We start from the raw sequence: 12508 nt of genomic DNA on the forward strand, positions 1-12508 counted from the left end.
TCACACATACAGGGGAGAGGGGAATGCTCGCTCCCAAGGCTCAGGGATGTGATGTTGAACCAAGATTTATCATGATTTTGCATTGGGTCTGAACAGATCCTGAATGAAATAAAAAGCACTGCAACTAATATAGACAACTATGAAGGGCAATGAAAAAACATAATAATTATGACTGTGGTGGACATTCCCTTAAAATTGTCAGAGACCCTCTCTGTAAGGACAGGCCTTATTGTTTTTTGATATTGTGATTCCTTCTTAGAGAAGATGCATTTTTTAATGTGGTGGTAGGCAGTTTTCAGGCATCCTGAAGGTCTAACAACCAGTGCCAGCTTGAAGGCAAGGCAAGGGAGAGACCTGCATGTAGGGTTAAGGAACAGGATGTCTCTCGGCACATGCTCAGCCCAGGAATTTGGGAGTGGAGGAGCTTTTCAGTAGTGCTATTTTGTTGTTACCAGTAATTTATTATCCTTTTCCTTTATCTATAACAATAACAAATAATTTTTGAAAAGAAATATATCATTCTTTGGGGTAGTATAACACTGTTACGGTGAAAACAGGCTTCTAAAAATTACATTGTGTCCCTATTGTTGAACGATTAGAAGTCAGAAAGCCTTCCAGATCTATTGCAAATAGATCCTATCTACCATCTGTCTGTCTTTGTTAGAAGAAAATATACCTCTGTGTGTGTGTAAGAATTGTCAATGTGGTAAGTTTCTAGCTACTGAAATTTCAATGCCAACAAAAATAGCTTTCAGCAAAATACACTGCAGGGCTGTAATCCCCCCCCCCCCCACCGAATGCTGCACCCTATGAGTCTCGCCCTTCTTTATCCGCCCACAAGAAAATGTTATCTTGGCTGCAACCTTGCTCCAATTCTTATTCATTTAATCATTTCTTTGTCATTCAAGTTCAAGATGACTACCTCTGCTTGCTTATTCTGCCTTTGTAATGCCTTGAAGCACCTGAGAGCTTATTTTTCCTCTTCACAACCCTCTGAGATAAAATCAGCAACCCTGAGATGCTAAGGTTTGGCCCGAATCCTCCCTTGAGCCTTGACCAGCAAAGAAGACCTGATGCTGGGATTTTTCCCCAATTTATTTATTTTTACACTTATATCCCACTCTTCCTCCAAGGAGCCTAGAACAGTATACATGGTTATTTTTATCCTCACAACAACCCTGTGAGGTAGGTTAGACTGAGAGTTAAGTGACTGGCCCAGAGTCACCCAATGAGTTCCATGGCAGAATGGGGATTCGAACTGGGGTCTCCCCAGTCCTAGTCCAGCACTCTAACCGCTATACCACACTACACCCCACTACACTAGTTCCTTCTGCCAGCGTGGTGTAGTGGCTAGAGTGCTGGACTAGGACCGGGGAGACCCGAGTTCAAATCCCCATTCAGCCATGAAACTAGCTGGGTGACTCTGGGCCAGTCACTTCTCTCTCAGCCTAACCTACTTCACAGGGTTGTTGTGAAGAGAAACCTACGTACTGTATGTAGTACACTGCTCTGGGCTCCTTGGAGGAAGAGCGGGATATAAAATGTAAAATATATTTTTTTAAAAGCTTGAGTCACTGTCCTGATTGCCCTGAGAAACTGCCGTTGTGAGGTCCAGTTTCACCAGCTGGGCTCCCTAGTCCACATGAGATGTGGGGTCTGGGGAGTTTGGCTTAAAAGGACTGAGGCAAGCCAGAGGTGTAGCTGCAGGCACCGGTAGATGGGCCACCTGCAGGTGGTTGCCGAATCCAGCCACCAAAGGGGACCAGTCTTTGATGCCAGGCTTTTGTTCTGTGGCAGAGGTCTGAGGGGAAGTGATTCTCAAGGTCCTACAGTTTTAGTTTTAGTTTTTAGTTGTGTTGTTTTGTTTTAGTGGATTGTACCAGGCTGCTCATGGGGATGTGTCTGGGATCTCTTGTTAAGGATGGAGCAGGGGGCGTGTTCAATGAGATTGGGGCAGCTGTTTCAGTAGTGGTGGGGAATAGAAGATTAGGTGTTGGCTGGCCAGCATGCCATTATAGGGGAAAGGAGTCCAGTAATTTAATTACTGTTTTCCCTTCCGGCTGCCCTGTCAGCTCTCAGGCCTCGGGGAGTGGTTCCGACTCCCCACTGACTCTAACCATGCTCCTTTGTAATGCCAGGTCGATTCAAAATAAGATCAAAATCATCCATGATTTGATCGTGGATGGAGGAGCTGACCTGCCTTGTATAACCTGGTTGCAGGAGGCTAGTGGTCCTGGGTGGGCCCAACTTCTTCCCCCAGGCCAGGTACTCTCTTGCTGAGCAGGTATGGGGAAGTGGGCAGGGGGACTGCCATCTATAAGAATAACATCCCCCTTACCAGGATCTCTATGAGTGAATGGACTTATATTGAGTGTGTGTAGCTTAGGTTGGGGACTTGGGATAGATTAGAGATTCTGTTGTCATTGATGGAACACTTCCTGGTTAAAGTTGATCTCGTGTCCTGCCCCTACAGTGCTATTAGTATGGTCCACCCAAGAAAGTTGTTGGATCCAGTAGGCCTTGGAGGGTTTTGGAGTTGGTTCTGCTGATGGTTCTGTCAATGCCCCAGTAGGTACCTGGAACAGGGATCTTACCTGGGCAGTAGACACGATCGCTCCTAAGTGTCCTCTCTGACCCACTTCAAAAATAGTTCCATGGTATATGGAAAAGCTATGGGAGCTGAAGCGGCAGAGGAGCTCAAATTACTGGAGCACAAATTGAAGACTCATCTTGAATTCGATAATACACAGCATAGAGTCAATTTGAAGGCCTATGCTGTGGCAATAAGTGCAGCAAGGAAGCGGTTTTTATTCTATGCATATTGCGTCTTCAAGTTCTCATCCAGCAGAGCTGTTCCGGATTGTTAGGGCTTTTAACTCAAGCCCCTTCTGTTTCAAAACTGTTCCCGGAAACAATGTCTCACTTGAATTCATTCAATGAATTCTTTGCTGATAAAATCTCTTGCATTCGGGTTGATCTGGACTCTGCAGAGCCAGTTAGGGAAGTGTCCAGCAATCCCTCTCATGAGATTTGATTGGTTCGGTTTCAGTTTGTGACTCCTGAGGATGTGGGCAAGTTGCTTGGAGCGGTACGGCCTTCTACCTGTTCTTTGGATCCTTGCTGAACATGGCTGATTTCATCTTACAGGGAGGTTGTTGGAGCTGGCCTAGTTTAATACATCACTGAGGGAGGGCAGGATGCCACCTTGTTTGAAGGAGGTGGTGGTTAGACATCTTCTTAAGAAACCCACTCTGGATCCTGTGGTGATGGATAATTATAGGCCAGTCTCCAATCTTCCATGGTTGGGTAAGATGATTGAGAGGGTGGTGGCTGACCAGCTGAAGGAAACTGATTATCTCGACCCATTTCAAACTGGCTTTAGGGCGGGCAGGCTATGGCGTTGAGAAGGCCTTGGTCGGCTTGATAGATTACCTTTGCCAGGGTATTGACAGAGGGATTGTGACTCTGCTGGTTCTTTTAGATCTCTCAGCCACTTTCGATACCATTGACCATGGTTTCCTTCTGGATCGCCTGAGGGATTTAGAGATGGGAGTCACTGTTTTACAGTAGTTACACTTCTATATCTCAGGTAGATTTCAGATGGTGGTGCTTGGTGGCAGTTGCTCTTCAAAATGTACACTGTTCTGGGCTCCTTGGAGGAAGAATGGGATATAAATGTAAAAATAAATAAAATATGGAGTAACTTAGGGCTCCATTCTTTCACCAATACTGTTTAATATCTACATGAAACTGCTGGGTGAGGTCATCAGGGGATTTGGTGCTGGGTGTTATCAATATGCTGACGACACCCACATCTATTTCTCCTTGTCATTGATATCAGGAAATGGCATTAGGCCTTTAAATGCCTGCCTACAGGAAATAATGGTTTGGATGAGGGATAATAACCTGCAGCTAAATCCAAGCATCTCGGGCTGCCAGTCTGTTTCCAGGCAAAGTACTAGTTATTATTTTTAAAGCCCTGAATGGCTTAGGTCCGGATTACCTGGGAGAGTGCTTTTCTCTAAAAGATTCCCATCGCTCATTAAATTATCAGGAAGGGTCTGTCTTTGGGTAACACCAGTTCATATGGTGGCGACCTAGGATCTGGTCTTCTCAGTTGCCACCCCGGGTGGAACATGCTCCCCATGGATATGAGAGGATTATCCTCCTTGGTGGCCTTCAGGAGAGCCTGACCCATCTTTTTAGCCTGGCTTTTAATATTATCTCTATATATAATTCTCCTGGGTGTGCCAGGGAAAAATGCGTCCTGGCAGCCCAGCTGATTGGCTGGGCTGCGGGGGCGCCTGATTGGTCCTGGCGCACCCAGGAGAATTGCCTGGCTGGGCAGCTGCGGAGGCAAGGCGGTGTGCCCGGCCACGGTGGACCAGGCAGCGGGCCCGGCTGCGGAGGCAAGGCGGTGGCGGCGGGCCAGCTAGAGGCACAGATGTTCTGTGCCCGGGCCCACTAGTCTATTTTTAATTTGCATGTTCTATTATATGTGTTTGATTTTAATGTAAACTGCCCTGAGCCATTTTAGGAAGGATGAATGAATGAATGAGTAAACTGAATGCATGAATGAGTAAAAATATCCCTGTTCTTCTCCCTGCTCCTGGTAGCCTGCCCTTAGGCCCAACTGGCTTAATAATCATGCAGAACCTGCTTTCCAAAGAGTTTTCCAGCCTGTAGAACTAACGGAATAAGAGAGAAAGTCACAATCATATGGAATATGTAATCTATATCCACCAGTCCTTTTGTAAATTGTCAAGTTCGTGAAAACAATGCTAAAAAAAGTATGTTTTATATTTTAAATCTGCATTATTTGAGAAAGCTTGTGACAAGTGTTAAAACTGAGAAGCAAACAATACAAATACCCCCCTTTTAAAAAAAACATTAAGAGTTTTTTCATTTCATTTCCTCAAACTAGCCAAATTAAAAATACCTTGTGTTGCATATAGAAGATCGTCAGGCTCCAGATTTGTCAGACTTCTAGAAGAAGGGCACTCCAATGATTGGTTAATTAGTGTTAATTACTTACAAATAAATTATGTGGATTAACTTCAGCTCTTTGGCTCAATATATTTCCATGGTAGCTCTCTGATGGTGGTAGTTCTTCTGGGAAAGAACCCCAAATCCTTAATCTAATTATAAGGCAGAGAAACTGTCTTGATAGTTAAGTCCCTGTTCTAAAATGTTTTGTCACGTCTTTTTCAAATTGTGCCTCTCTTCTTAGACTAGGGGCCAGTTCCAAATATAACATTGTCAGCCTAGCCCACCACATGCAGTAAGAATGTGTGCGTTCACATGTCCTCCTTTCTCTCCTGGTGCTTTCCCCTCATCCAATCAACTGCCCCCGTTGTGATTAGGGAAGTGTACAGCATCCCCAAGAGTGCATTCTGAAGGTCCTCCTGAACCGATGCACTCAAAAGCTCCACTGTCCACAAATACAGCATTTGTTTCTGCAGGCAAACGTTATAACCGTGGACAGCAGGGGTGGAGATTCTGAGCACGTCAGTGCAATGGTGGGGCTTCAGGATGGATTCTTGGGACGGCTGTACACCCGTTCAGGTGCTGTAAAGTACCAAGAATTTCTCAACTCCAACACACACTCAGTATTAGGCAGTTGTAATCTGTCTCATGACTGCAGTGGGGGGAGAAGCATCACGTGTGTAACTTCTGCCTACCTCACAGTACTTAACCAGGGTACAAGCTCCTCTTTTGGAATACATTTCCTCTACTTCTCTTGCACCCGAGAGGTTAAATTTCCACCTCTTGCCTTCACAGTATCTGGTCCTTTCCCCATCAGTTCTGCTGCTGAACCTTCCGCTTCACTCTGCACACCCTAACTCATTTCTTAACCCCGGCTTCCTTCTCTTGACCCTAATATTCTACAGTACTTTTGTAAGTATGGCAGACAATGCATTATCCTTGTTCACTTTCTTTTACCACAACTCGTTTTCCAGCTGACTGGCAATCCCACCAACATGAAGTTAATGAGTAATTCCTGCGGCCTGACTTGAGAACAGAAGCCAAGCAGCTCAGAGCTAGAGTTGGCAAATTTAGATTGACCTTGAAGTCTTAGACCATTTGCTTAAGAGAGGGTGTTGGAGGAGGTGGGATTCTTGATGCTCAAGGTTCTGCGTGTCTGTAAGGGGCTGCTTCGCAGGTTACAAAAATTCTACGCAGAAGGCACTTTTGGCTAATAGTAGTCGTCATGCACCCTGGCTGCAGATGGACATGTGTAACAAGCACATAGTCTAGTTTGCTGTGAGTACATCTGCTGGAATTCCACAACTGACCACAGTTTGCTTGCCCATGTATACTGCATCTACAGTGCATGTACACGCAGTGAAAAACCCATGTGTGCTGTCATCCCCACTGACAATCTGCTCATGGGTTACATGTTAAGAATTTTGTAACCTCCTCCTACACTTGCTTAATCTGATGCTCCTTCCTATTCCCACTCCCCCACCAGGGAAATGCAGTGTGCTTCCTCCATATACAGAACACAGGCACCACCCAGCAGCCGGAGTCAGTTTTAGATTGAATGAGGGAAGAGGAAGTGCGCGCTTTTACACTTCTCCTCCCGTTCAGACTGTCCAAAGCCACTGTCAGTTACTGAAGATATGTCACACGTCATGATTGTTGGATTCTGTATTCTCTTCTACTGTGATGCAGGGGCTTTGACTGACAACATGTTGGGAAGCGTTCTTTTCTAAATGGCCATGACATTTCCTCTCCACACTTTCTCCTCAGCCGTCGACAATATGAAACACCACTTGAAGGCAACCTGATAAGCCAAGAAGTCATGTTGAAGCGCCAAGAAGAGGAGATGATGCAGCTGCAAGCAAAAATAGCCCTCCGGCAGTCTCGACTAAGCCTCTATCCCGGAGACATTGTGAGGTCACCTGTACTTGATATGACGAGGGATCCCCTGAGAGAAATTGCACTGGAAACAGCCATGACCCAAAGGAAACTAAGGGTAATCTTCGTTCTGTCAGGGACCTCAGCTTCAAGGGCAAAAGTGCAAACCTGTTCTTGCAGAATATCAGCGTTGCTCTTGCTTCATCATCCTAAACTGCTAAAGTTGACCCCAAAACTATTTGTTTTAAGGTGTTGAGCTACAAATTAATGGCTGACAGCCAGACTACATTACTAAATTCAGGGTGGTCCCATTGAAATTAATGGGACAAATTGCTCATTACTTGTCTCATTAATTTCTGTGGGACTGTTCATGAGTAATGTTGCCTAAGTATCAGCCACTAATTTGCCCATGCTTGGATAAATGGCAGCACATATGTGATACAGACCAACAGCTGTTTCCAGTGGTGTACAAAACGACTGCATAAATCCATTTGCCTTGAATAAAACGTGTTTGTTCAAATGCATCACATTTAAGAGCACACTATGCCATTTTCAAATGCACATACTTACTTACAGTTGATATCCTTAAACGCTCTTGTGGCTTATCGGTCATTTTAAATGTCATTCATAATGGACATTCCATTGAGTCTTAGTAAGAGGCCTGCATGTCCTGAAAGCAACAACAGAGGTAACTAAGCAAACAGGTTAGGACTCCTGCCTCTGGTGATGTAAAGTGTGCTGCCGGGTCTATTTCGACTCCTGGCGCCCACAGAGCCTTGTGGGTTTCTTTGGTAGAATACAGGAGCGGTTTACCATTGCCACCTCCTGCGCAGTATGAGATGATGCCTTTCAGCATCTTCCTATATCGCTGCTGCCCGATATAGGTTTTTCGCATAGTCTGGAAAACATACCAGCGGGGATTCAAGCCTCTGTTAGTAGCTTTGAAATCAATCAAAACTGCAGCCATTTCAGTGGAACTACATGCTTCTTCCTTATACACTTTGCAACTTACACCTCTGCAGTTATGGATTGTTGGTGACTTCCCCTGCTGTCTCCATCTTGTCCTCCCATCCTTTTTTTTTGCTGAGGAACACACGAGGTGCAGAACACCCGAGAGAAAGCGGGCTTTCTCTAATATGGTTCTGTCCCTTTAAAGGCATGAACTTTAGCGATGCAGCATCCCTGTTGCCAAGCAGCAGTATAAGTAAAGAGATGTCAGGAGGCAGAGCATCAGCTCCAAGATTATTTATTTAGCAAGAAATGCAGCCACGCCAGAACTGATGCTTTTCTGGGCTGCTCTGAGCCAACCACTATGATTGTGGGAGGAACTTGCTTACAAAACCCAGTTTATAACGGCAGCAGAATTCAAGTCTCTTCGAACCTCAGGTTACAGTAGCGAAACTCACTACCACCCAATGATTCAGATTCAGGTTTGGAAGCAAAAATGGAGCTGTGGTTGGGTGATGAAACCACGGCTTCACACATTCAAAAGATTACTAATTCAGACCTCTGGCACATTTACCTCTGGTTTGGCATTATGTCCGAACGCAGCCATTGAGAAAGGGGGAGCCACTTTGACAATGCTTTCTTGGGATATCTTCAGAGTACCATCTGATTGTGTCATGGGGTGACCATGTTTTAAATGCTCCATATTATCAGTAGCTCCAGAACTCTCAGTAGCCACAGAGCTACTGAGAACACTGTCTAAATGACTCGCTAATACACTAGGTGAATGATTGCTTGTATCATTGGTTTCTAATCTTTGTTCCAGGCAGTGATGGGTGAATTTCCCCCAGTCAGCTTGGTTTTTCCCCAAGTCCAATTCCAAGCCTATCTCCCACAATCAGAAAATTTCTCTTTTGTTCTTTTGAACCCAGTCCCAAACCTATTTCAGGCTCTATCATGTGTCTGGTTGATGTCATTGGGAGGTCCAATCCTTCCTCTAACTCCCTCTCCCAATGAGCATCCTGCACTTCTTTGTCTGTCTCTTGCAGCACCTTAAAGACTAACAGATATTTTGTGGCAGAAGCTTTTGAGGGCTAAAGCTCTCCACATCGAATTTCTGAAGTGTTGTCCTCAGTTGGGAGACACACATGCACACATGCACAGGCATAGAGAAAACAAAGGTAACTGCATAAAAATTATTTAACAGATTTGTATCCCACCTCATCAAGTAACTTTCTGAAGTATAAACAAAAAGCATTAAACAGAAGCCTAGAAATGAAACATAAAAATAAAAATAAAGATGAAAAGCAGCAGCAGAACTTTAAAATACAAAATGCTAAAACAAACTGCAAGTAGTATAGCATTTGAGCTTTGCAGAGGAGAGTCATAGGAGGTGCTTTTTGCATTTTGTGGTCTTTTGACCTCACTGCACACATTTTTCCCATTCATATCTCTGTATCTTGCCAGTTGATGAAAATTGGCTGTAGTCCACAAAAACATGTGCCACATTAAATCTGATTGTTAAGGTGCTTCAAGAATCTTTTGTTGTTCTGAATGCTGAAAATGGAGATGAGAAGAAAATCCCACAACCCTAATTCTTCTTTAATCTCTCCAATATTGATTGATTCAACATATTTATATACCACCCAAAACTCATGTCTCTGGGCAGTTTACAATACTACTACTACGGATATTTAAATAAACAACACAGATTGAAAACAAAATTAAAACAATTAAAAAATTTTAAAAATGATAAATCTGAACAGGCACGCTAGCAGTGAACAGAATAGGAAAAAGATCACCAATTAAGAAGGCACAACAGATAGATTTAAAATGGCTTTCTTGGTATTACAAAAAAGCACCTAGTGGCATACTGTTGATCTTTGAAATCTATTTTGGCCAGCACTCTGACTAACGGTGTGCATGTATTTCTAACAAAAACATGCATGCAGCACTACCCTCTCTGGTTTCAAAGCATGGGCGTTCTTATGCAAGAGTGCAAAAGAAAAAGAGTCTTGTTTTCACCATTCTCCCTGTACTCCAAAAGTGCTCTTTGACCCACGAAATCCTGTCACTGAGGGCAGCACAGCCCTCAGGGACATGTTTTTTGCAGATCAAAGAGCATTTCCGGAGCACGGGGAGAGTGGCCAGAATTGTCAAGCTCTTGTGCAAGAGTGCCCGCACTTGGGAAGTGGAGAGCCTAGCACTACATACTTTCGTTAGAAGCAAATGCACACCATTAGTCAGAATGCCGGCCATTAAATACATTTTTCATAATATCTTGATTATGGATCATTTAATACTACACATCGTATCTGAATCTGGAGAGGCAGAAAGGAGACAACTTTATGATAGAACCATAGCTTTTGATCATGTATTTGGAGAATGATCAAACTCAAGTACTATAATATTCAGTTATCAATGAATATTGATCAAACTCGAATGATCAAACAAATACTATAACCCCTGCTAACTTGGCAAAGAGGCACCTTGTGGTGATTCTCTTTTATTTAGCAGGGGGAGAGTAACTGGCCCTATCCACCCCCAGCACAGTACCTCCAGTGACTGTTGCTGGTGTCTATCTTATGTTTCTTTTTAGATTGTGAGCCCTTTGGGGACAGAGATCCATCTTATTTATTTGTTATTTCTCAATGTAAACCGCCCTGGGCCATTTTTGGACGGGCGGTATAGAAATTGAATGAATGAATGAATAAATATAAATATAATATACTTATAATTCTTAGTTATATTATTATTGTTCTATTAATAGCTTTGAATAAGGGAATGAAGTTATACAGTATACGGAATTAAAATGTAAGTGGGAGGGGAGATCTTGAACTGTGTCATGGTTCTACTGTTTTGTGGTATTCAAACATGATATATATTTGTTCAGAAAATCACTTTCCAAGGCAGGGTATTGGCTAACCTAGCCTAGATGCAATCCTTGCATATTTTCCATTGACCAGCAGCATAACTGCTATGAAGTCTTTTAATTGCCTCTTAATCTCAGGTTGCTTGAATGCTGAATGCTAACATTACTTCTGTGATTTCTAGAATTTCTTTGGCCCTGAATTTGTGAAAACAACCATAGAGCCATTCACCTCCCTGGACCTGCCAAAGTCAATTTTGGTAAGATATTAACTGTAAATATCATTGGCAGTAAGGATACATTATAGCTAGCTAGTGTTCCACTGGTATGATGGTCTATAAATTTATTTCCCCATAAAAACTTCTCCCCTGACTACTTCACTCTTGCAGTCTCCTTTTCACCCTCTGTCTTTTCTGTATACCTCATTTTTGATCCCCTTTGATGCTTCATTGGGTCTTTGCAGACAGAAGCGTTCCAACTGCCATTGGCTTAACTTCTCTGACATCACATAGTTTGGGCAGCACTTGACCTGGTATTTCCATGCTAAGGTGGGAGGGCTTATAAACCAATCACAACATTTACTAAAATGAGCCTCCATGAGTATTGCTGCGATGAGATAAGCTTTTGAATGGCATGTCAATACAGATCTATTGAGCAATGTCAAGACATATGCAGTAGAAACCATCACATCATGTATGTTAAGGGTCCTATTCTCTCTTCCATGCTCACATGTTATTCATTCTGTTGTTAACATACATAAAACTGTAAACACATTCAATTGTCTCATAGTTGGACCATTGGTTCATCTAGTTAGACTTGTCTGTTCTGCGTGGTATCCTTACAGAAATGTAAGGCAGATTCCTGTTCAGCTCTGTTACTTGAGATTCTTGCAAGTGAAGATGCAGTGGATTCCTGGGACCATCTGAATGCATAGCATATGTTCTCCCTTCCTAGGGGAACCTGCCAGTGCATATGTGTCTATGTGCTTGCTCATAGGCATGCTCTCCCCCCCCCGCCCCATCCCTCTCCCCCTTTTTTCAGATTTAGGAGCAGGTTAAAGTATAGAAACAGATGTAGGAGCAAGTTATTTTCTTCCTGTCTTGCTGTTGATTGGCTGATTCTTAGAAATATTTTAATTATTTTGCTGACTTATTATCTTTTTATTATCTTATCTTACCTGTATTATCTTAAAGCTTTTTGTTTACCCTCTGGCAATAGCATTTACTTACAGTCTCAATCTATGTGTTTTCCTTAATGGTATTTTAAAATGGTATTTTAAAAAAAAATGTTACTGGTGATTTTATTCTAGTATTATTTCTCTTTTTTAAGAACAGTTTTAACTATAATTCTCTTTGAGCATGGTGGTAGTAGAAAGCCGGTTTCTCGATTATAAAAACAAATAAGGTTGTATTTGTCTCTTACGATACTCAATCCTTGGTATGCTGTTCTGCAACTGAGTGATGGTAAGCAGTATCTTGTTTCATGAAATGCAGAACAAGAAGGGGAGGAATGAAGACAATCGTCGGAAAGTAAATGTCATACTTCTAAATGGGCAGAGGCTGGAGCTGACCTGTGATACCAAGACTGTCTGCAAAGATGTGTTTGATATGGTAGTGGCCCATATTGGTTTAGTGGAACATCATTTGTTTGGCTTGGCTGTCTTAAAAGGTAAGGACGCTAGTTAACTATGGGCTGATTCACAGATGCACGCTTACCATTTGATGACAGGCGCATAGGAAACTGAGTCAGACCTTTGGCCCATCTAGCTCAATATTGTCTACAGTGCCTCTCCAAGTTTTCAGGAGTCTTTCCCAGCCCTACATGGAGATTGTG

General features: G+C 43.1%; 1 protein-coding gene across 6 annotated transcripts in view; it reads left to right on the forward strand.

Annotated features, from left to right (window-relative positions):
- The window catches only part of PTPN13 (protein tyrosine phosphatase non-receptor type 13), a 204958-nt gene that overhangs the window by 110598 nt on the left and 81852 nt on the right, over window positions 1-12508 (forward strand). For all 6 annotated transcript variants that reach the window (XM_053256446.1, XM_053256447.1, XM_053256443.1 and 3 more), the window contains 3 exons: window positions 6754-6979; window positions 10861-10935; window positions 12169-12343. In XM_053256446.1, coding sequence (XP_053112421.1) covers window positions 6754-6979; window positions 10861-10935; window positions 12169-12343 — 476 coding nt within the window. The remainder of the gene's footprint in view (window positions 1-6753; window positions 6980-10860; window positions 10936-12168; window positions 12344-12508) is intronic.

This window comes from Hemicordylus capensis, chromosome 5 (assembly GCF_027244095.1).
Source record: "Hemicordylus capensis ecotype Gifberg chromosome 5, rHemCap1.1.pri, whole genome shotgun sequence".
In the NCBI taxonomy this organism is placed as follows: Eukaryota; Metazoa; Chordata; class Lepidosauria; order Squamata; family Cordylidae; genus Hemicordylus; species Hemicordylus capensis.